Below are 23,023 nucleotides of genomic sequence, written 5' to 3'. Positions count from 1 at the left end.
AGAAAACGAAGCGTTTGAGAGAGGCGGGGCATATAGGACCTACAATAATGTACAGTATTTGAAAAATAATGTGTTTTTTGAACATTAAAGCATGTCAACATATTCTGTTACACCAAATACACAAAATAATGATCTTTAAAAAAGCATCATATGACCCCTTTAAGTTATTCTTGACTGTGTTGTATTGACTGCTTGACGCGTTGCAATACGGTAGGGCATTGTTTTGACGCTTACATCCGAAAAAGAGTTTTTTTTTCTTGTTTTTTCTTTCTTTCTTTTTTTAATTCAATCAAATAATTGCAGCCTTGGTGAGCACAAGATACTTTTTTCAAAAACATTAAAAATCCTACTGACCACAAACTTTTGAATGATTGGTATCATCTGTCTCCGACTAGCAATACCAAGGAGCAATTCATGGTTCATCTGTGTGTGTTTGGTGACACCAACTGGCAACTGACTGAATTTAAATTTTTTAGTGAACTATTCCTTAAAGATAGGGGCGTGTCCAGGTGAATGGCCTCCTAAATTTAACTGGCCATGGCAGGTGCCACTCTAAAATTCTAAACCATGATTGACCCCAATCAGAAGCAGGAGTTGAATAAAACCAGATAACTTCCTTCTGTGTAATAAGTTGAATTTAAAGTTCCAAATAAAAAGTACTGTCCAAAATATTTTATAGTCCATTGGAGTATATCTGTATTTTCTATCAACATTAATTTTAATGATAATAAATGGATAATAAATTGCTAAATATAAATGCATTAAAGTACATTAGACTGGGAATGTATTAATGAAAGAAAATGTTTTCATTCTTTAAATACATTAATCAAATTTTTGCAGCATTAACATTAATTAATCAATACTGACAATTGACATCCCTAAATATGATCATCACCACATCGTCACTTTAAGAACATTCTGCAATCTACTGTAGCTGCCAGTGGGAAGAGGTTTTAACTCCCAGTTTCCCTGATTCTCTAATCATCTGAAGACTGTGAAGAGAACAGTAGGAGAGCCGCTGAGTAAACAACACTGGTGAGTGGAAAAGCACACACAGACACACACACATCCGTACAAACCTCTTCCTGGAGCACAGGTTCAGCAGTGGAGAGGCGAGGGTTTGTCCAGATGACCCTAAAAACACAAATGACAGAAAGAGTGATCAGCTGTGCTGGTCTTCACACTGATCCTCTGTCTCACTCTTTTGCAACACGTCTCTATTAATAAAATCAACAGACGTACCCTTGTGACTGACAATGACGTCATAGATCCCCTGGAGTGTTTGCGTGAGGTTTCTGCTCTGTACACTTCTCCCCTCCTCGTCTCCCTCCCTGTTTTCTGACTGTGGACTCGAGTGAGTCAGGCGCTGGTCTGTAATGTGCAGAACACACATCCTCTTACACACACCGAATATTGTCTTATTACACGTACATGATACACACATTTGAAAAATGTGCAGCCATCAACTCACAGACTATTCAATGCACATTTAGTAAAGGACTGTAATCTGAAGTCTCTCATAGTCTGTCATCTTTATTTTAAGTGCAATAATCGGAATGCACTTTATACACTTTTTCCATGAACTCAACGGGACACAGTAGCTTGTACGTGCCAGCTACGCTAGCCGTTAACCACATGTCCTCTTCTGACCTTCTCACTAATGCTGAGTGGAAATAGAATTGAGGTGGTTTTGGGAGCTGCTCCACAGCTACAGCCCGCTGAGCGTGAAGGAGGGAGAGGAGAGGAGGAGGAATAGTTGATGCCATGTTCTTCATCAAGAAACCGCCTCAGGTCACAAAAAGCGCTATAAACAGACTGTCCTACTTAATGTAAATGTACTTTGGTAGCACTAGTACATACGGTTAGGTTAAGGTGAGCCTTCCTGACAAACAAATACACTTCAGCCAAAAGCTTAAAATTAATAATATTAAACAAGTCATTTCATGAGGGATTAATTGCTGGATATTTTTAAGAGTTTATAATGCTAAAAATTCCTATAGATAAAATGACTTGATTTGTACTTCTGCAACTCGAATACATAATGGCCATCCATCCATTTTCCAAAGATACTGGCAAGCATCTAGGGCCACAGGCAGGGAAACACCTTAGACAGATGGACATGGTGCAAAGTTTTATCTATTTGGTATTCAGAAACTTGGCCCATATTAAGGTAAAATCTGGATAGATACTTATTTTTCTCTTCTAAATACTTTTTAACAAGTCTGATCTTTACACAATTTGACCTGCACGTTTCACACAGAACCTGTTACTGAAAGATAAAGGGAACCCAAATGAAAAAGAAGTATACTTCAACATACTTCATGAGTACTTAATACAGAAATAATATACTTTAAAGGAATATACTTAAGTGCAAACTGAATGCAATGTTTTCTGACACTTCATTGTGTTCATTTCAATTAAATTAATATGTATTATAGTTTAAATGTATTAAACGTGTTAAATTTAACTTTAGAGTGCTTCTTTGGCCCACTTAGATAAGACTTATGTATATAAATATGTTAAACTAAAAATACTTAATTTAATTAAGTAATTAAATACTTAAGTAATTTCTATTCTTTTATGTCATGTAATCAAATATATATTTGTAATCACAAATATGTAATGATGAAGTTGCAATTCAGTACATTTTAAGAATATACTGTATAACTGTAATATCAAATAACACATTAGCTAAAATTATAATCAACTACTTTAAATGTGCCTTATGTTAGTCAACACATCAAATTAAGTGTACTTCTTTAAAGCACAACAAAAGATTATTAAAACTGTGAGTTCAAATGTACTTCAAAGTAAAATTTGAAAGCTGAAGTACACTACAAGTGCACATTCGATGCAATTAAGCGCACTTCTTTATCACAAGGGAACTATGTTGAACAGCAAACTCGCAGTTTGTGAGTAAAAGTGCAGCATGTGCTTGTTGCAGATGTGAAGAGTCTTAAAGGGGTCATAAATTGAGAAATTATCTTTTACTTGAGCTTTTGATATATAAGAGATCATCGTACTAAAAGAATAATATCCTGCTAGTTTCAGAACTCAAAACATCCTTGTTACTGAAATAAAAGCTTTTATTGACACCAGGCCCAGTGAACGCCAGATCCTGGAATGTGCCTATGAATGACGTAATAAATAGGTGAAACAATGCCTCCACACTATTGCTTTGTTTGAGATCGCTTGATAGGTCCTGATTATGTGTACATGTCTAACAAAAGTCACAAAAGGCTCCAACTATGAAAGACGTAGCTTGTCAAACTGACACAGAAAGTTAGTTTACTATGCAAAAATGTTATCCAATCATAGCAGTGGGCATTTACACTTCCAAGTTTTCAATGTGGCACGCCCATAAAAACCTATTACTTAATGATTTTGATGTTTTTGAATCTAAAAACCAGGCGAACGTCATAAGTGAACCTCAGACAACAATATAAAATAATAAAAAAAAGCCAGTTCATGACCCCTTTAAAGACACAGCAGCCTGCACAATTAATAAGAGTCAAAGTAGATTGAAATATAATAATTTTTTCAGGTCATCTATCCCTTTAATAGCTAAGAACAATGTGACACCACACACACACACACACACACACACACACACACACACACACATTTTACAGCTATACACACTGCTGGACCTGACTTAGTGCTGGTGTCTTCAAGATCCCCTTTCTGATCCCCCTTCTGGCTGCTCCCTCTATCTTCTTCGTTTCCTTCCTCTCGCTCGGTCACCTCCTCCCTCAGGAGCAATGCCTGTCTGTCTCTCATTTTCTCATAGTTTCTCACCAGAAAAATGCCATGTTCCAAGACAAAGCTCCTATCAGTGGAATAAGAGCAAATCAAAGATGTAAGCACAAATGTAAGGAGTATAAGATAATGAGAAATATGAGTGTACAAGTAAGAGAAGAGCATAAACATAAAGAGGGTGAGCTATGCTATTGGGTATAGAAATGCTATTGTCGGTGTTTATGTGTGTTCTTGCCTCTCCTCACAAGGCAAGGGCATCATCAGGAGAGGGGAGGGGATATTTTCAGCATCATTGCCTTTCTCCTGCAGATAAAGTCATTCGCAACGTGACCAAACTGACCATGTGTTTTAAACTAATTCACAATGATGCAGTCACTTTCAGGCATGTTGTAATGGAATTAGTAGTGAAGTCTAAACATGCTTTATACCTGCTGTTTGGGAGGGTCAGGTTGATTGGGAAGATTATTATCAATGTCTGTTTCACTCATTTCTTTTTCAACCTCTTCTGTATTAGGTCTAGCGCTAACATTCCTAAGATAAGAAAAAAAGGTTATGGGATAGCATAAAATCAGTTTTGGACTAAACAATTGAAACCAAGTGGCCAAACAGCCTGAGAGAATTTATCTCCACTTTAAATTCAGCAATAAATGATGAATGTGCTTGTGTATGTGTGTGTTTATTTACCTATTAAGGCTTTCAGAAATGCAGTCACGAGTCACACTGAGCTTCTGATGTTTACAGGAACTGTCTTCGGTCTGAGTGCGAGACATTACATCAACAGATCCATCTCAAAGAGACAGAGCAAGAAACAAAGAAGAATATGTTTACACAATATGAATTGCTTCTACACACTTACTTCAGAGAACAAAGCCATTTTAAATGTAATATTACACAGTAGTCAGTGCCAGTAATCAGATTTGATTGGCCAAGTGGCAGTTCAAGAGCTTCACATTCTGTATTGATTAGTTTTTTGTGTTTGCATTGCTCCAGACATATGGAAGCCCATTTCTAACACATAAGAAAAAAATGCTTTGGAAAATTATTATGACATAAAAAAGAATAATTATGAGGGAAAAAAGTACAAATTATGAGATATAAAGTCATAATTATGAGATAAAATGATAAAATGATGAAAAAGTCATAATTATGTAAAAAAAGTCTAAATTGATCGTCATAATTGACACAGTAAATGATAATACTTTTGTCAACTTTTATATCATAATAATAACTTTTAATCTTATGATTTAGTATGTTATAATTTCAACTTTTTATCTCAGAATTATGATTTAGTTTGTCATAATTTCGACTTTTTATGCCAATCATAATTTACCATAGCATGATTTTTTTTTTGTTATGTGGCACAAATAGACTTCCATACAGACCTGTGACTGAAATGGTTTATTTATTGATTTAGGCCTTTCTTATACCTACATACACAAACACAGACACATGCAAATACACACAAACACGCTTACACAAATTAGCAGGTAAGTCTACTCACTGGATGGGGCCGTCTTTCGTGGGGTCTTTCGTGACTTTTTGGGACGCTGTATTGGAACAGAGATTGTCATGATTATTGTACGAAATATTTGAAGGGATAGTTCACTCAAAAATTTAAATTTTCATCAATTACTCATCCTAATGTCATTCAAAACCTCCAACAACCGATGACCCATGACCCAGTGATCACTGGTTCTCACATGTCTTGTTACCAATTGTGACGGACCATTTTTGAATGTGCACAATAGTGAATGAAATTCAAGATCTACACTGAAGGATTTTCAGCAAATAATTTAGACTTAAGGTTCCTCGCACAAAATTATCGCACTTCATAGCTCAGGTAGATTTTGTCTAATTAAGTGTACATAAGTGTATTTATGGAAAAGGGAAGTTAGACAAAATTCCACCTTTTCTATTGCAGAACAAAGACATATAGGTTTATGGAATGACATGAGGGCCAACAAATAATGACAGACCATTCATGTTTTATGTTTTTTTAAATAATTTAAAAAATACCTTTTCCTGTGCACAGAGTCGATATATGTCATAGGGCAACTGAAAGTCAATCCGTTTCAGCCTCAGATACTTTCCTGTCACACACACAGGTTATGAATGTATTGAAATTCTTCTCTTTATCGCTCCCTCTATTTTAAACTATTCTGAGAGGTGTAAAAAGTTCACACTAATGCCATACATATCTGCACACTTAAACTTAGAGAATAGAAAGATTGCAAATTACTGAGGAGTTCAAAAGCTCTAGGTTGGTAAGATTTTTTTTGTTTTTGAAAAAAAGTCTCTTATGCTCACCAAGGCTGCATTAATTTGAGCAAAAAAAAAACAAACAAAAAAAAATGTAAAAATAATAATAATGTGAAATATTATTACAATATAAAATAACTGTTTTTATATTTTTAATATATTTTAAAATGTATTTTATTTCTGTGATGCAAAGTTGAATTTTCAGCAGTCATTACTCAATAATCATAATACATTACATGATCCTTCAGAAATCATTGCTATACTGATTTGATGCAATTTCTTTTTTACCATGAATGTAAGGTTATCTAGAAATGTCAGCTCAATTAATATTAATTGATTATTATTTATTTATTATTACTCATCATTATTCATTAGCAAAGTCATTGCCATGCCATGACATCATAACGAGCTTTTCAGTGGCCCCTCCCACTTCAAATACCACTTGTGTGTTTGAACCAAGAAATCAAGTTTGGACTTAATTCCAGCTCATTACTGACTGACAGAGAACACTTTTTCAGTTCAACTTTTACAGTGACCTCCAAATGACCCCAATAAACACACACACACACACACACATACACAAACTTACCTACGTGTATAGGTGCAGGAAGTAGAACGTGCTCATGTTCTTCAGGATCATAGTCAAGGCAGTCTGTGTGTACTGGAGAGGACAGACTCGTGGGGTTGTGCGGACTAAACAAACAGACAGAGGATTTGTCAAGAGCTCTCTAAATAAAGGCTGCATTTAAACAAATATTCTTAATACTTGTTTATAAATATGTAAGAGCTCCCTCACTTCTCGCTTTTATACGCATCCGAGTAAAGCCCCGCCCACTCATATTTCTTTTCAGTTGCCACGTCAGACCTCTTCTCTGATTGGCTGTTTACAGACACTGCTAGATCCTGGGAAGGTGAGGATGTGTCGATGTGCGATTGTGAGGGCTCTTGGCTCAGAGCGGAGTCTTTTCCTTCATCTACCTGCCCATCATTGCTCTTTGTTTCATCTCTTTTTTTCTTTCTTTTCCTTTTCTCATGTTGAGCCATGGACTCAGTCGCATTGAGTACTGTATAGTCATCTCCTTTTTTACATTTTGCAGGACACTCCGTGGTTTCATGATGTAAAGGTGTGGCAGGTAAAGGTGGAGAAAAGCATGGTGCAGGGTTTTTCCTTGGTCGACCTCGTCCTCTCCTCTTCACCTCACTTCCTGTGACCTCTTGACCTTTGGGATTCTTTTTCTTGAGAGGCTTTTTGACATGTTTCAGTTTACTCTTGTTTGGAATTGCATTTTTAGTTTTATTTAAATGAGAAAGGCTGACTTTGGTCGCAGTACAAGAGGAAAAAGGCCTGATATCGTTGGTCTGAAAGTGTGTTCTGCTGATGTTGGGTCTTTTCTCTTTTCCTCCTCTCTCTTGTCCTTCATTAAGAGAGGGACTGGCATGCGGATAGTGCTCAGAGAAGAGTGAACCGCCAGGCTGGAAACTCTCTGAAATAGAAAAGTAAAGATGTAAGCATTAAGCAATCACATGGGGGAAATTCACTAAGGATTAACTGCACCCACTGATGGCATCTTTAATTTGCACACATTGTCTACACTAGAACCAGTTTCACCAAAGGAATTATGTAAATCAGTTAATACCCAAATGACCAAATAGCTGTGCTGAATGTAACTTCCATGATGCAATTCCCTTGGATTTCAGGTCAGTTCTGAGTGCTAAGTTGTGATGGATGCAGCACCCTGCAATCTTGCAAATTTTATAAGGACTGTACAGCATCACTTCTCAACTGGGATTTAGATTCCTGAATTGGATTTTTAAAACCGGCAGAATTTCACAAATAACATCTACAATGAGAACCTGTTACATAGAAAGGACTTTTTTTTTTTTGAAAAATGCAGTATGTGAATAAAGGCCCATTCACACTATAAAGATAACTATGACGATAACTGCATTTGCATCCACACCAACCAACGATAACACTGTTTATTATTTTTTATTTATTAAGCGTCATTCACTTTAAATGCTTGCACTCTTTAAAGTTGAGTGGATTCTGATTGGCTGACAATGTTTTTATCGTTCATCATCTATTAAAGTGATTCCAACAATTTCATTCCTCTGTCTCATTAATGTAGACTCGCAGAGATGCACAAGTCTTCCACTGTGTATGCATACATTTATATATTATATACATTTAATTAACAGAATTCTAAAGTAATCAGAAATAAACATGGAAAAATAACTATTTGAATAAAATGAACATCTTTCTTTTAAAGATTTTGTTAATGTCATGGGTTTTTGTGCATATAGAGCACAGGCACAGTTTGAGAGCCACTAATTTAGTGCATTCACCCCCCAGTGTTCAATCAAGTTCAGATTTCATGCAGTCTGCCCACATCCCCACTGCAAAATTATATTTCCATTGCAATACCAAGCAAGAACGTTTCAACAACCTTGGACACCGTCTAAACACAGCATACAGATGAACTGTAATTACAATTATACCACAATGATTGCAATTACTGTTGGTACAAATGACAATTACAGTGATGGAATTAAAAGAAGGAAAGTTTCCTTCCTGTTTCCAAAGAAGAGCAAAACTAAGTCATCATCATGAAGCATCTTTCTAACTAAACCAGTACTAAAATTTGGAGAACCTGTGAGACAGCACTATTGCTCATGAAAGTGTTGAAAACCGTGGGAATTATACTGCCAGTATTCACTCCTTTACTGCAAATTCCACTCTCCTCCACCAGTACTGCTAATTTAGATACAACACTAAATCAATTTCACAGAGCCCTACTGGAGTGCATTCCACAGCGAGCCATACCCTGGATCTCCAGCACAGCGATCGTGAGATGAAGAAAGGGTGTGTTCTTGAACGGACTTTATTATAGTGATAAATAACACATCTGACACAAAGACAGGCAGTGAGAATAAAAGCTGTATAATACGGTTAACATCACATCGCTGTTATCCCTCTAAAAATTATCTGAGAGACAAAAAGGAAAGAAGAAAGAAAGTCACAAAAAGATAGAAAAAGGTGAAAAAAGAAAAGAAAATGACCTATGTAGTTGTTTCCACAAGCATCTACAAAGGAGCTATTTCTGGTCTCTGGATGACAGCCAAACCTAGACTACAAAAAACATCCATCAGCTCTGAAAGAAAGTGTGTGGACACATTAACGTCTGATATATCAGATATACTCAGTTTTAATAACATTTTGAGGCAGAGTAAATACACAAGAGTGGCATTTTTAGGGCACATCTGGCTCTGATTACAAAACGTGTTATTGCCATTTATTCGCTTGCGCTTAAAAAAACATTCCTTGCTTTCCCCTATTATTTCTGTCAATAATTTTTCACATTTCACTTGTACATTTCCATGCTCAGATTTCGTCCTTTCCACTAGCATCACCACATGTCCTTACCGCTGCTGAATGCCTGCTTTTTTCTTATTCACCCTTTCCAAATCAAACAGACTGTTTTGGCCACAGGCTGACAGAAGGTCTATGGCAGAGTCTTAAATGGAAATTCTTTGGCAGGAACATGACAGAATAAGCATATAATTCATAACGGTTAAATGTATAGCAGAAATCTGGGTAGTTCCCTTTTACAGAAATACTCAAATGTCAAGTATTAAAAATAAAGCTTGTTTACACTTATAAATAAGCACTTTCATACCTCACTGAAATGTAAAAGCAATTTTGATACCCTATCTGAATCCATGCCCACTGAAAATACAGAGTCAGCATGACAAAAAAAGAACCAGTGCAAGAACTAGGCTGCTCAGTGATACAGACTATGAAAATCCCTGTAGTACCTTAGTTTATATCCAGGCATTTATATCCAGAAAGTGTTGATTTTGTGTGCTAGACTAGTGAGTGAAATTAAATAAAAGCAAAGTGGTTCTAATGAAGCAATTCATTATCTAAACCTAAAATCTAAGATTATGTTAACAGAAATGTTAACACTATTCTTTTACTTCCTTGCAAGAACTGGTATTTCCTTAAGGAAATCAGGAAAAACAAAACATTTTTGTTGAGAATCGGCTTCATGATTGGCAGTTTGCCTTTTTTGGCGTTAATAGGCAGGAGTGACACAGACTTCTGAAATGAGAAGAAAAACCCCTCTCTGGGTTTGGTTTTTAGTACTATGAAAATTCATGTTCCAGATTCATTTTTCCTTGACAGTTAGGGACTATCAACAAGCAACCAGTAACAAAATACTTGTTACTCACAGATCATCATTTCAAGTTAACTTCGATTCAGATGTGACCGAAAGTGGAGATGTCCAAGTAAATGAGCTTTTAACTTTGTAATTAGCACATCGATATGCATTAGTTTGACTCATTGAGTCCAATTCACAGACTGGATGCAAACATGATAGGCAGGCACTATCGCTTAGAGTAATTAGCCAATCATAGTGATGATAATGACAAGCAGGAATCATCCAACTGACAAGGTTATCAGTCATTCACGGTGACATGAAGGCATCGCTGGGACATTTCGCCTGTATTTTGCACCTCAGTGATGTGAACATGATGAGCTCAAGGACTGCAAAAAATATTGCTGCACTCTGAAGGCTGTTCGAGAGTGTTGCTTTAGAAAAATGAATGCTACTTTCTCTTACAATTTTTGTGTGTGTGTCTGGCTCTTCCTCAGAAAAAGCGCCCCTGATGGGCTGGTACTTAAACAGTAAAAGCTGCATCCACAAAGACAGGCAGACACCACACACTACACAACACCAAATGTCCCAGTCTTCCTGCTGTGAGAAGTTCTTCGCATGCTGGTATTTATTTCTTACCATATGCTTTCAGGAATGCTAATTAGCCAAATATGCATTTCTTTTTATTCTAAAGGTGTGTATTTGCAGAGAAAAGACTTAAGCATTGATTCACACTTTGTTTCATGTCAAATACAATTATCTGTGGTAAAAACAAATATCAAATTCTATTCAACTTGGCAATAAATCACATTTTCCACCGGTGCTACTGTGGACTGTGAGCCACAGACACATGATAGAATGAGATAACATACATAGAGACATTAAAAACACACACACATTTTGCAGTTCCCTCACACATCACTCCATCAAACAACTATCTAAGAGTACATAACACAAAACAAGTGCATAATGATAGCAACATCAATGCCAGAATACCACATAATGTGTAGAGCTAATGCTTCACAATATTTACACACAAGAGAGACCATATACCTCTCAGTGGACTGCTAAACAGATTCCCTGCCAAGGAAAATCTGTGTAGCCAATTACATGCAGAGCAAAATCGAGCTCCATTTTGGTACCTAACTAGTAAAACAGCGGGAGATAAATAAGACCATAGACTCTCAATTCTGTAATAAAATAGTCTTATTTCACTCTTCAAAGTCTGTAATTATTTCTACAAGCATTCCAAGCATTTTCTCACCTAGTTAATAGGAACAAAAGGATACTGAATGTTACAACTGAACTTTTCAATGCCAAACACTAAATTATTTTTAGATTGCACCCTCAAAAAATAATATGTTCTGTAGAATGTCACCTGAGCAGTGATGGTTGTTTGTTACATGCAAACAAAAAATAATCTCATGCCATCTCACCTGATGTTCTTATGCCTCCAGCTGAGCAATCCTTCATCAATGAGCCTCCAGGTCTCATTAAGTTCCTTGAAGCAGACCGAACTTCACCAACACTCATTTGAGCTGTCATTCGACTGTACGCACTACTAGCAAGGTTGGGGTTCCTCAGGAAACTGTGATGATGGATGGCTCTATCTGCTAGGGGAGGTGATGGCAGGTCTTCATCACCTTCATCATCATCCTCCTGGTACCCTGACTCAGCTTCTTGGTTTAAAACCCTGTTCCCCGGCTCTACCTGTGTGCTCTCTCTCCACCTCCATGGCTGCTGATGCTCTGCCCACCTAACTTTTGATATCGGTCTCAGATGTGCAAGTCCTATATATGAAAGTGGTGAAGTTTTGTGTTTGTCTGCTTGTTTTGAGGGTGTTGAGGAAGAGCAGGGAGGATTTGAGGGTGGACCCCTTCTGAAATGGTCTTTTCTGAGCTTACTTTGTCCTAGTAAACCCTCTATTCCGTCTCTTTCTCGAAGTCTATCATCCACAAACCTTTTATCTCTAGCCTGCTCTCCGTTGTCTTCTCGTTGCCAGCTATTTCTATTGAACCAGTCAGGCGAATGAGATGTTACATTAGCATAGGTCCCCTGTGGCATCCCGCCACAAAGTAGAGAATCACGTCTCAGAAACTTGTGCTTCCTTTTATGGAACTTTGATGGGCTTAAAATTGGATTTTTGGAGTAGGGGTGCACATAAGAAGGTAAAAAGGGTGACGAAGGGTATATAGTTGCAGATGGAGGGTATCCTCTATAAAGTCCAAAACCAAATGAAGTAGTAGAGAGTGGCATTTTGTATGGCGAGTGGTAACAACCACCTCCTGACAGTGGGAAGCCAAGTTTGTGCACTACTGGGCAATGTGTGACAATATGTTCACCTGGTTGTGAGGGACACCCATTGTTCCTCTTAAAATCTGCCATTCCAACATAATGCAGAGAGTCACGAGAAAAGTCTGACTGAGGTGAGTAGTAACCACTGAAGTTGATTTGAAACATAGCTGGATGATGAAGGTTTTGTGGTAGACACTGAAGAACGTGAGGATGAGCTTTTCCTTTCCCACTCTTCCTTCCAGATTTTGCTTCATCCCCACACCCTCGTGATGAGATATGATGCACAATACGAATCTCACTAAGTCTGACCACTAATTCCTCAATCTCTGCCAGAAAGGCTGGGTCTTGCCTTTTGGCCCTGAGTTGAAGATACTTTTTCTTACATTTGTGTTGATGTCTCCTAAACTTATCATGGCTAAAACAATTATGAGCTTTTTTTTGGCACTTGTATTTGAGTCTTTCTTTCTCCATTAATACTGATCGTCCAAGGTGTGTAGTTCTGCGGTCTTGAATCCTTACAGAGCCTAACTGGGATGTGGCTGAAGGGGATGGTGAAGACTGCGAGGAGGAAGGAAGTTTCGATTTCTCTTCTTGCACTGCTTTAACCCTTTGGGAACTGGTTACCTTTGGAGCAGAACGTTGATCATATTCACGGTTGCCAAGATGAAGCTTTCTTTGTAAAGAAGGGGACGAAGTGGGCGAAGGGGACACAAGATGTTTAAAAGAATAAGGAGAGCTGCCCAAAGCAGACTGGCCATCAAATGAATGGCTGTGTTCATCAGAGGTGGACCAAGAGTTCAACTGATTAGAAGATTCTGCCAAGACTTGCTGAGACTTTTGACCCATAACTTGTTCAGAGTCTTGGCCAGAAGTTTCTCTTTGAGTTTTAGGTTTACGACCTCTCCTTTTTCCTATGTAGATAGTCCCACGTTTGCTGATATTAATTTGTGAACCAAATTTTCCTCCAAAAGAGGTAACAAGTGAGGATAAAGTGTGTGTTCCATCTGAAACTGAACAATCAGCATCACCTTCATTGTCTTTCTGAGCAAAATCAGATTTGTAGCTTTGGCTTTGCCCTGAAAGAAACTGTGTGAGTACTTTATCCTTCTTCTTCACTCTCATCTTATTGATATTTGTGATAATTGTCTTCATTATCAACCTATTTCGTTTGCGGTTGATTTGAGCATCTCTAGCTTTAGACAAAGAGGGTTTGAGTTTTCCTGCAGCACCCTTCTTCCCAGATGCTGAGTCTAGTGATTTAGATCTCTTTTTCTGGACAGTGGAGGAACATTTGGGATGACCTAGTGTTTTGCGAGTTGGCTTTGGGAGTTTCAGGCCATTCTCTGGATCAGGGACATTTGCATCTTCAAGTATGGGGAATTTAGTCGATGACTTTTGAGACTTACTTTCCTGAGGAGTCTTTTCCAACTTGGTAATTTTTGGACGACCCCTTTTCTTAGGAGGGGGCTCAAAGGAAAAGGTTTCTGATCTGGGTGATACATTTTGTAGTTGTTTAGATGTAGGAGGTTGTCCAGCTTGTCTTGATTGCAATGACAACGCCTTTGACGACTTAATGGAAGGGATTTTTTTAAGGTTTGATTTTTGTGGTATCTTTTTACAGGCAGTGGAACTAACATTGGCGGTCTTCACCAGATCCACCTTCTCGCCTGGATTTTCCATCTTTGTCATCTGAACAGCTTTTTGTTTCTTCTGTGATATGATGTTTTGTTTTGGATGTAAAGGTGGCTCATCACTTGGAACGGAACTGTTAAACTGAGAATCTGCACACCCAGAGGGTTGAGAGGAACACTGCACATCTTCGTCTTGGTTTGAACTATGCCTAGCTCTTTTCTTATTCTTGTCAGTGATTTGCCCCACCCTGCTGCCATCTTTTGGCTGGACAGCAACAGCTTGGGTAGGTTCCATAGTCATCTTTCTGGAATCATCTATGACTTCACTTTCATTATACTTATTCCTTCCTCTGCTCTCCAGTAACTCTGGCATACAAGTGCTGTTCTCAGGAGTTGCTGATTCAGCAGATTTATCTGAAGCAGTAAGGAGCAATGGTGTCTTGATAGAGGGACTTTGCTGATGCAATAAACCATTTTCCTTACTCCTACTGATAGTTATGGTGCTACTCATGTTTTTGGAACATGCAGAATCTCTATATTCTTTCTCTGTTGCATTTAAAACCTTGTCAACATTACTTTCCTTGATTCTACTCTTTTTTGGAGGGCAGGGAGTTTGCTTTCCTAAATTCTCACTACATGATATTGGAAACGATGTGCTTTCTCTGTCATTTTCAATACTGGAAGAAGACTGCTGAGATGTCTGAGCATTTAGCATCATATCATTTGAACCATGTGAACTGAGGGAGGAGGTCATTGCTTCTCCAGTTGGGAGATTTTCACCTTTCTCTTTTTGAGCATTTAAAACTTGGGTGCTGTCTTGTGGACTGGAGTTCTGTTGTAAAGAGGAAGGTGGAGAAGGGACAGCTGGAGGTGAATATGTCTGCTTCAGCAATGTAGAGGAGGTTATCTTATCTGAAAGTGGTACTTTGCTATCTGTCTGTGGTTGAACTGCATACGAAGGTCCATCTGATGTTAATAATGACTTTGAGTCAGTCTTCCTCATGTGTTTTGATGGAGCCTGTTGGAAGAGAGGACATGTGCTGACCAGAATTCATCAGGAAATGTTTGAAGATATTCAGTCATTCAGGTCATTCAAGGATGTCCGGTCAAATTAAATCAAAGCCAGTCTGGAGTAGCTATAAATTTGAGGAAATTTGACAGGCTTCATTAGATGATGACTTTGACAGACTTTGACTTAATTTCACTGACATTTTATAATAACACATCACTAAGAGTCATGGTAAAAAAGGTTTTAATTTAATTTTTTTATTTAATACTCTTTTTGTGTAACCACTCCATGGTACTATGATCTGAGGATTTTAGAAGAATCTGGGTGAATGAGACAGAAGGACATGGCACATGACATTTGAGCAAAAATAAAACAAATGGGAGGAATACATTTAGCTTGAGACTTTCCAGTAACTGTTTGCAGGTCATAAGAACCAACAAAAATGAATAACAGAGTGCAGATAAAGGACCTCCAGCTACATATTTTTCAGTGTATGGGAGAGGGAGACAAAAAGAGTGAGAACGACAGTAAAAAAAAAAGAAAAAAAAAGAACAAGATCTGAGTGAGCAAAAAAGACAGAGACAACGTGATAAAATGAAGGGATGTAAAAATAGATAAAAAATGTCAAACCACTGGTGGCTAAAAATGGAAAGATACAGACAAAAATAGTAACAAGCATTTGCCACTATATATAAACTGGGGGAAAAAATGAAAGCAATAAAGAAAAGAACTGAGAAAGACTTACCTTTTTAGAGGCTGTAATGACTGGTTTAGAGTCAGCTTTTTTGGATGATGTGGGAAGTGGGACACTCAGCCTTGTAGATGCTTTTGGAGAAATGCAATCGTTCCTATCTTTTTTCTGAATCTCGCGATGTGACTGCTTGGCCACTCTGATATCAGGACTGGAGACTTCACCTCCACATGAACTATGTCCATCTCCATGTGCAAGCCTCTGAGAGATTCTGATTGTGGGCCTGCATATGAAGTTCTCAAGGCTCTTTGGGGGCTTCTTTGTCCGTTTCGCTCCAACCCCAATCTTCATTCTTAAATTTCCATCTGACTGGTCGGACTTTGTATCTGTTAACTCCCTCAGACTAGTCTGCTGCTGCTGCTTAACGTCACTGGTAACACTCTTTGAGGAAGCTTCTGGTTCAGCCTCTTTGAGTTTTCTCATCTTCTTCCTGTCTTCTGTTGTCTTTTGCCTTTTCTTATCCATTTGAACTTTCAGAGTAGTAGATGCAAATGGGAGAAGTACTTTGATGGTCAAAGTTTTGTCAATAATTAATGTTCAGCTTATGAGGAAATGTTATGTTTTTCAGTCTTATTTAATACTCTTCTATCATCTCACTTGACTTGAGAGAGTAATAAGGTATTGGTACCATGGAAGGGGCTATAAAAAAGTAAAAACAAGAAAGAGAAGAACATTAGTCACAGTTTACTCACAGTGTATCACATAATATGTGACATTTTCATAGGAAAACCTCACCACATAGTGAGAAGATTAGATATGCAGGCAGTACACCAGAAAATGCTACATATTTCAACATTTACCCAGATCAAAACACATCTCTTGTTAAAAAAGCCTGCAACTTTATACTCAACTGTCCAGTTACCTGAGCTATTGCTGACTACCAGTTCAAATACTTAGTGCTCAATTTAGAGGCATGGATTATCAAAGCATGTGCAGCTGGCTCTGAACAGGCCGATTCAGATGCTAATGGAATTAGTTATTGAGTAGCTGACAAGAAATACTTTTAGAAAGTAGACGTCCTGCAGTGTGACATGTTATACTCTATCTTTAAAACATAAAATTAAATTGTCACAATGCAAGATTACTGAACTAAAAAAAAAGTATGCATAGAGTAATTCTTTTGGATTAATCTGTTCGGCATGTTTTCAACTATGTTTGATTGCAACTAAATTCAAAAATGTGTACTGTCATGTAAAATATTTATAATAAATATTTGCAAATTTAGCATTAAACTATGACTTAGTACAAGCTGTAACAGCTTTTTGGTCTGCAGCAGTGGTTCTCAACAGGGGTCAGGGCCCTCTAGAGGGCTTCAGCAAACTTCTAAGGAGGCCGCAGGATGACTTAAAACAATTCAAAATTAAAATGAGCTAAAACAACAAAAATATTACAAGAAGATATTTCGTATTTTACTTAACTCATTTTATTTTCTTTGAAGAATCAGGGTTCCCACAGTCTTGATAATCATGGATACATGATGAAACTTAATTTTAAAACTTTTTTTCTCTTAACTCTAAAACTTAAAAATTTCTAAAACTTTTTGAATCCTGCCATTTAATTTACAGAAACTAGGAGTCTCGGGCCTTCCAATATTGTTGTGAACAATGGGAGGCCTTGGAGTCAAAAAGGTTGAGAAGCACTGCTGTACTGTATGGTCAATCAACAGATTGCATTAAGGTGATAAAAATGGTAACAATCTTAAAGGGAATGTTTGTTAAAACCATGCAGTTCATAAAAATGAGGTGCATCAACTAACCTATTGCTACAACTTTGACAATACTTTTCAACTGGAACCTTTCACTTTTAATGTAGAAGGGAGGAATGTCTTGTTACTACTTTTAACTGAGTCGAAATGCAATGATCCCTCTGCTCCCCAAAGACATGCACATTTTCAGCTTGATTGTGGTTTCTCTATTTGTTGCCCTGTTGGAACAGTTCAGAATATTTCCAAATTTGGTGTAATAGAAGGGCAGCATGGTGAGTGATGATGCAATAGAAATGAAGACTTCATCTTTAAAAAATCCAGATAGCTTTATCTAACAAAGTATAGTTCTTAAATCTAAAGAATCAATTACAATTATTTGAACTCTAAAGGAAGCTTTACAGTAACAGTGAAGAGAAGTAGGTTAGCCAAGTGGTGTCTACTTTCAAGTTAACTCTTAACCTACAATACAAATCTTTTAACCTACATAATAAGGTACATGAAGAGCACGAAACATCTTAATCTCCTATAGACCAGTTCCCTCGGGACATACACACATAAAAATCCCCAGCAACTGCGAAAGGCTGGCTGAAACTCTGTTTTGAGTTGTCTGAAAGGCAGGTGCTTTCCCACACAGAGTGAGGTCATTCTATGGAAGATTCTGCACGATGACCTCAGTGCGTTAACTTGCACAGGGGACCCATAAAATCAGGCGGCTGACCTCCAGGCTGCAGGGAGGAACACGCTAATAAAGCCCAGCATCGGTAGCCTGAGCCATCTGTGGGTTTTCGCCTGGACTCTGTCAAAGAACTTCCAATAACTTTCTATTCACTCATACAATCTCGCCTAACCATAAGGTAAAGTTTCCCACCCTGATCTCCTGTCGTGAATCATTTTGTGAAGTGCTTTAGCAACCGTTTCTAGCTAGTAAAAGTAACACCTATTGCAGGTTGTTTCAGTCTTTGCTAATTCTTATAAAGAAGACAAAATCTTCTCAGCTCCTCCTTTAGGATTTGGTGCTAAGAAAACAATCCCAATGGAACGCTTGAAAAGAAAAATGGCCTGAGGAGAGGAGAGAGAGCAAAGTACAATGATGTGTGTGTGTAGAGAGCAGAAGAGGGAGCTCTGTGGCTATTAGTAGCACAGTTCAGAAGCAATGTGAGAAGGACGTTTGAGGGTCTTTCTCTCCCTGGGACATAAGCCTACTTTTAAACATTTACCATAATTATTCATTTTCTTGTACTGCTTCAACGTTCCCTCTATCAGCAAGTTTCTATCCCTTCATTCTCTTCCTTTTTCGTGTACTTCCATTTCATTTAGGCTATTTTTGTTCATAATTTTTCCTTTCAGTATATAATTAGCTCTCTCTTTTACACTATATTTCCAAAGCAGACCACACTGAGCGGTTAAATAAGTCACTGTTTCCCCGTAAATCAAAACCATATGCTCTTCCTTAAAAATCTGTTTTGGTGTTGCTGATACAAATCTTTGCAAACACGCGAAAATCTCGTAACAGAAAATCACTGTTCTTGTCATCTAGAAATATTCTGCATTTTCCTTTCGTTCTTCCCCTCCCATTTCCCCAAATTTTTCTTTGCAGTGTCAGTTTTATTGATCTTTACCCAATGTATTCTCAATCCGGCCCTTCAGCGTCAAGTGCAATGAGTCTCCAGGAAGTTATTAGGTTTCACTATGTTTCAGTTTATGTATGTTATCTCATTACAAACGGTTATCTTATACTGTTCAACCCAATGGGGTCTTCTGTCCTGTTATGTACAATGAGACAGCAATAGGCAGGTTAACACCAGCGTTTGTCAGTTAAGCAGACCTGCTAAGCTCTTCCTCTGTTTCACTTGTCAAGCTGATTCAGTCAAATATTGTTAATCGGTACAATGTGAAAGTAGCATACAATAGTCTGAAGTGCATTAGAGTAGCAAAACAAGATGACATCACTGAGCACTGCCCTTCATTTGGCAAAGCTTTTCTCCCTGACAGGACTTAAGGGTTCTCTGGGCAAACTCAGAGAATCGACCGTGATTTGCCCGCAAATCCATCTGCCAAATGTGAAAACACAAAATGGGGATAAAGCTGTTTAAATTCTACAGGCTCCTCTGTGACCTAGATATAGCCGGGTGCTCCAAAAATAGCAGAAAACCAGAGCATTATATGAAAATATGACAGAGATATGGACAAATAATTAGGAGTCTATGACAACAATGTTTTAGTTGGCTGGCCGCTCGAGCAGACAAACACAGTATGTCAATGCAGAGTGAATAGGTCTTGATTGATTAAACATAATAAGTAGGATGTAATAAGTTACTGTTCCCCTCGCTATAGGTAGAATCAAAAGAAACAGTTTTTTTTCTAGTGAAAAGAAAACCGTCAAATGTCAATACGATCCTGTTATCTACAGACCGAATGCAGAATCGATATAAAAGTTAACGGGGAAGTGGCAAAAATAGGATAGGGAGACCGCGACCCAGCTTTCTAATCTATCATCGCCTATTTCGAGCTGTTTACTGCGTTATTATTTGAAAAGCTCAAATAGTATGCGATACAGCACGCGCGAATATTTACGATAAAAAGTGTCGTTGCGTATTTATGCGCGAGGCCCTAACAGATGACTGCCCCGTTTCGAATTACATTTTTATTAAGCAACGAGAGTAGTACACTCCAAAATATGTGCTGTAAAACTCGTCGGAGATTTGAGAAAACAACAACAACAACAACAACCATTTCCACATTGCTTCACGAAATGAAAAATGACTTACCCGAGCTGCAAAGAGGACGTATCGCAAGAAAAGGAGCAGCTAATTTACAAGTGTGCGCAACGAGCTGAAACGATAAATGGAGAGATGTTGCGTGTCCATTGCGCGAAGCGAAGGACCCATGAAGATGAACATTGTGCAACACCACACGATACTCACGTCCCCCCTTCTTCTTCTCTTCGCCCCCGTTTCTATTCGTCTCTTGCGCAGTTGTTTTACATCAAAAGCATGGTCGTACATTGTGTACCCAATAGCCACAACCCAAGTAAACCGATGAGGGGAGACAGAGGAGAGCGATGAGTCTGACCATGCTCTGTATATGTTCGGTTACTGAGCTGATGCCTGCAACTTGAGCTAAATTTACCCACCAATAACACGAGATGTTCGCATGTGTGTGTTAGAAAATGATATCGAATGATCTAACCCGAGATGGCCGACTTTGAAATGATGAGCAATGATGTAATTGAATTGTGGGCCAACCTGCGTCGTTCAGTTTAAAGATAAAAGGTTATTGTTTATTGATTGAGTTAATATTTTGGAATTTTATTTACTATTATCCAGGCAAATCATCACTGGAAATCTCGCACTCTGTTGGTTTTCAAATTACCATGAAATCTATTGCCAACATCTATTTTTTGACTTTTCTTTACTTGCATTACGGTGTATTACAACATGAAACATAATATTAAACGGCATAACTGCGCACTTACTGCCAGTGATCTAGGTGGTAGTGCAAACATAATTCAGTTCATAGATACTTACAAACTAAAAAAATCCTAAATACATGCAAATAATGTACATGTTAGACTAAGAATATGGTAGGAATTCAATTCATACAATAATCTACGAAATCGGAAAAGGATTTGCAACCAAGAGCTAGCCTACAATAACAAAGGTTCAATTTGTGCTTTAAGTAGGCCTATCGACAAATTCTTGTTTATTAGCCAGGTTTAGGTGAGTCTCAGCTGAAACTCAAAAGTAGAAAGCATAGAGGATGCTATATTTAAACTACAAACGTGTTGTTGTGAATTATATCAATCATTTCTCTCTTTGAGAGTGCCAACTGCTAGCATTGCAATTCATCTCAGTATTTTACTGACTTGCAAAAATACAAAACAATTAAGCAGGTTTTGAGTCACACTTGCTTTGACAAATATTACATTTTCCTAATAACAAAAAACAGATCAATAATATATACTTATCTGTTTGAAATGTCATCTTCATTTGAGTAAAGTAAAAGTGTTGATAGATTAATTTAAGTCACAAATGTAATTTTGAAACTCAGAAATGACATCATGCAAAAGGGAGAAGAACAAGGACATTAAAAAAATAAATGGTGTCTCTTTTAGAATTACAAAAAGAGCAATTGTAATCTACATCCAAATGAAAGTGCTATTGTTTCTTTCTCATGATACCTTCTGCGAGCAATTTTAAAGGACACCTATTTAGTTTATTTTGTGTCAGAGTAACAATTATTTGTATTTATTTTTATTAATATTTTTATTCAAACACTTTTCATTTTAAGAGTAGAGATATTAACGAAGTGAGATCTAATATTTTGATTACTGCACGTTATAAATCACATCAATTTAACCCCAAAACAACTGTTTAGATAGGCCTATCTTTTAATACCTACAACAATATGCCAAGTGCATTGATTTTTTTAAACAAAAATGTAACTCACAACAATACAATTTCAGTGGAAGTTGTTTACCTGCTGTATTTGGAGGCTGCCATCTTTGCTCTGAAAATACTTCCAAAGTCACTTTGCAGGTCTCCGAGCAACACACGATGATTCATTCCTGAATAAATCAGTGTTTCTGAATGAATCATTCGAATGAATGAAACAATGACTCATTCATAATGCACAAAAAGACAGTCAATTGTGGTCACCTACTGGTGTACTAGCTAAAGAAAGGTTCACTAAACTGCACCAATAAAGCAGAAATTGACAACAGTGCAACTTAATTGTAAATTATGCAGAATGAAAATATAAAAACAAGTGATATTTACCAAATTTTTTCTTTATTTTGAAATGTACCTCAGGGGAGCATTAATAGGCCTACTTACGCCAAGCTATTGCACTTTATGTAAATTGGTTCGTGTCTTTTTTTTCGTTGTATTTTTTAAAAGTCTTATTTACTTTATTGTATTTTTGCTATTGTTATAGCCTATGTTTGTTCCTTTGACACCAGGAGCAGCGCTCCAAATGTCGTCGTATACAATGAATGCTTTTAATTTTAATTTCGACCAAAGTAATGGGGCAAATGGTTTATTTATATCTTTTTTGATATATTGTCGTAGTTTTGTGTGTTAATGTAATGTAATGCAATATGTAGTAATTTATATGTAACTTAATTTAATTTAAGACTGAATGGGTCTGGGTACAACAACAAAGAATAAAAAGTATCGAAGCTTACAAAGGCACTGTAAAAAAGTTTGCAAGACAGTTTTAATGTGACACCAAAAGGGGAAAAAAATAATTATATATATATATATAGAGAGAGAGAGAGAGAGAAAGATGAAGTATAAGAGTTATCAACTAGCAGAGGCTAACAGGTCAGGTGATCACAGATTACGTATTTCGTATTAATTTAATATTAAACATAATTCATATCTAAAGCTAACCAGCCAAACAATTGACCTTTTGGTCAAAAGTCTTCGTCATTTACGTAATGACGTAACTTCC

The 23,023-nt window shown here is 37.3% G+C and overlaps 1 protein-coding gene across 12 annotated transcripts in view; it reads right to left on the bottom strand.

Annotated features, from left to right (window-relative positions):
• LOC107673015 (histone-lysine N-methyltransferase ASH1L-like) overlaps positions 1-20,627 on the bottom strand; it is a 25,864-nt gene extending 5,237 nt beyond the window's left edge. For 2 of the 12 annotated variants that reach the window (XM_016466419.1, XM_016466421.1), the window contains exons 1-13: positions 20,338-20,627; positions 15,859-16,503; positions 11,615-15,122; positions 6,815-7,502; positions 6,608-6,711; positions 5,776-5,849; positions 5,261-5,306; positions 4,444-4,546; positions 4,188-4,290; positions 3,995-4,062; positions 3,651-3,829; positions 1,243-1,371; positions 1,080-1,134 (exon numbers count right to left, since the gene is read on the bottom strand). In XM_016466419.1, coding sequence (XP_016321905.1) covers positions 1,080-1,134; positions 1,243-1,371; positions 3,651-3,829; positions 3,995-4,062; positions 4,188-4,290; positions 4,444-4,546; positions 5,261-5,306; positions 5,776-5,849; positions 6,608-6,711; positions 6,815-7,502; positions 11,615-15,122; positions 15,859-16,329 — 5,528 coding nt within the window. In that variant the 5' untranslated portion in view covers positions 16,330-16,503; positions 20,338-20,627. Of the gene's footprint in view, positions 1-1,074; positions 1,135-1,242; positions 1,372-3,650; positions 3,830-3,994; positions 4,063-4,187; positions 4,291-4,443; positions 4,547-5,234; positions 5,307-5,775; positions 5,850-6,607; positions 6,712-6,814; positions 7,503-11,614; positions 15,123-15,858; positions 16,504-20,337 lie in introns of those variants that run through there. The other 10 variants (XM_016466420.1, XM_016466422.1, XM_016466423.1 and 7 more) reach the window with 10 other exon arrangements.
• Positions 20,628-23,023: the final 2,396 nt, after the last annotated feature.

Source organism: Sinocyclocheilus anshuiensis, unplaced genomic scaffold (assembly GCF_001515605.1).
Source record: "Sinocyclocheilus anshuiensis isolate Anshui unplaced genomic scaffold, SAMN03320099.WGS_v1.1 scaffold248, whole genome shotgun sequence".
NCBI lineage: Eukaryota > Metazoa > Chordata > Actinopteri > Cypriniformes > Cyprinidae > Sinocyclocheilus > Sinocyclocheilus anshuiensis.
The sequence above is the reverse complement of the archived record's forward strand: the minus strand, read 5'-3'. Positions and strand labels throughout refer to the sequence as shown.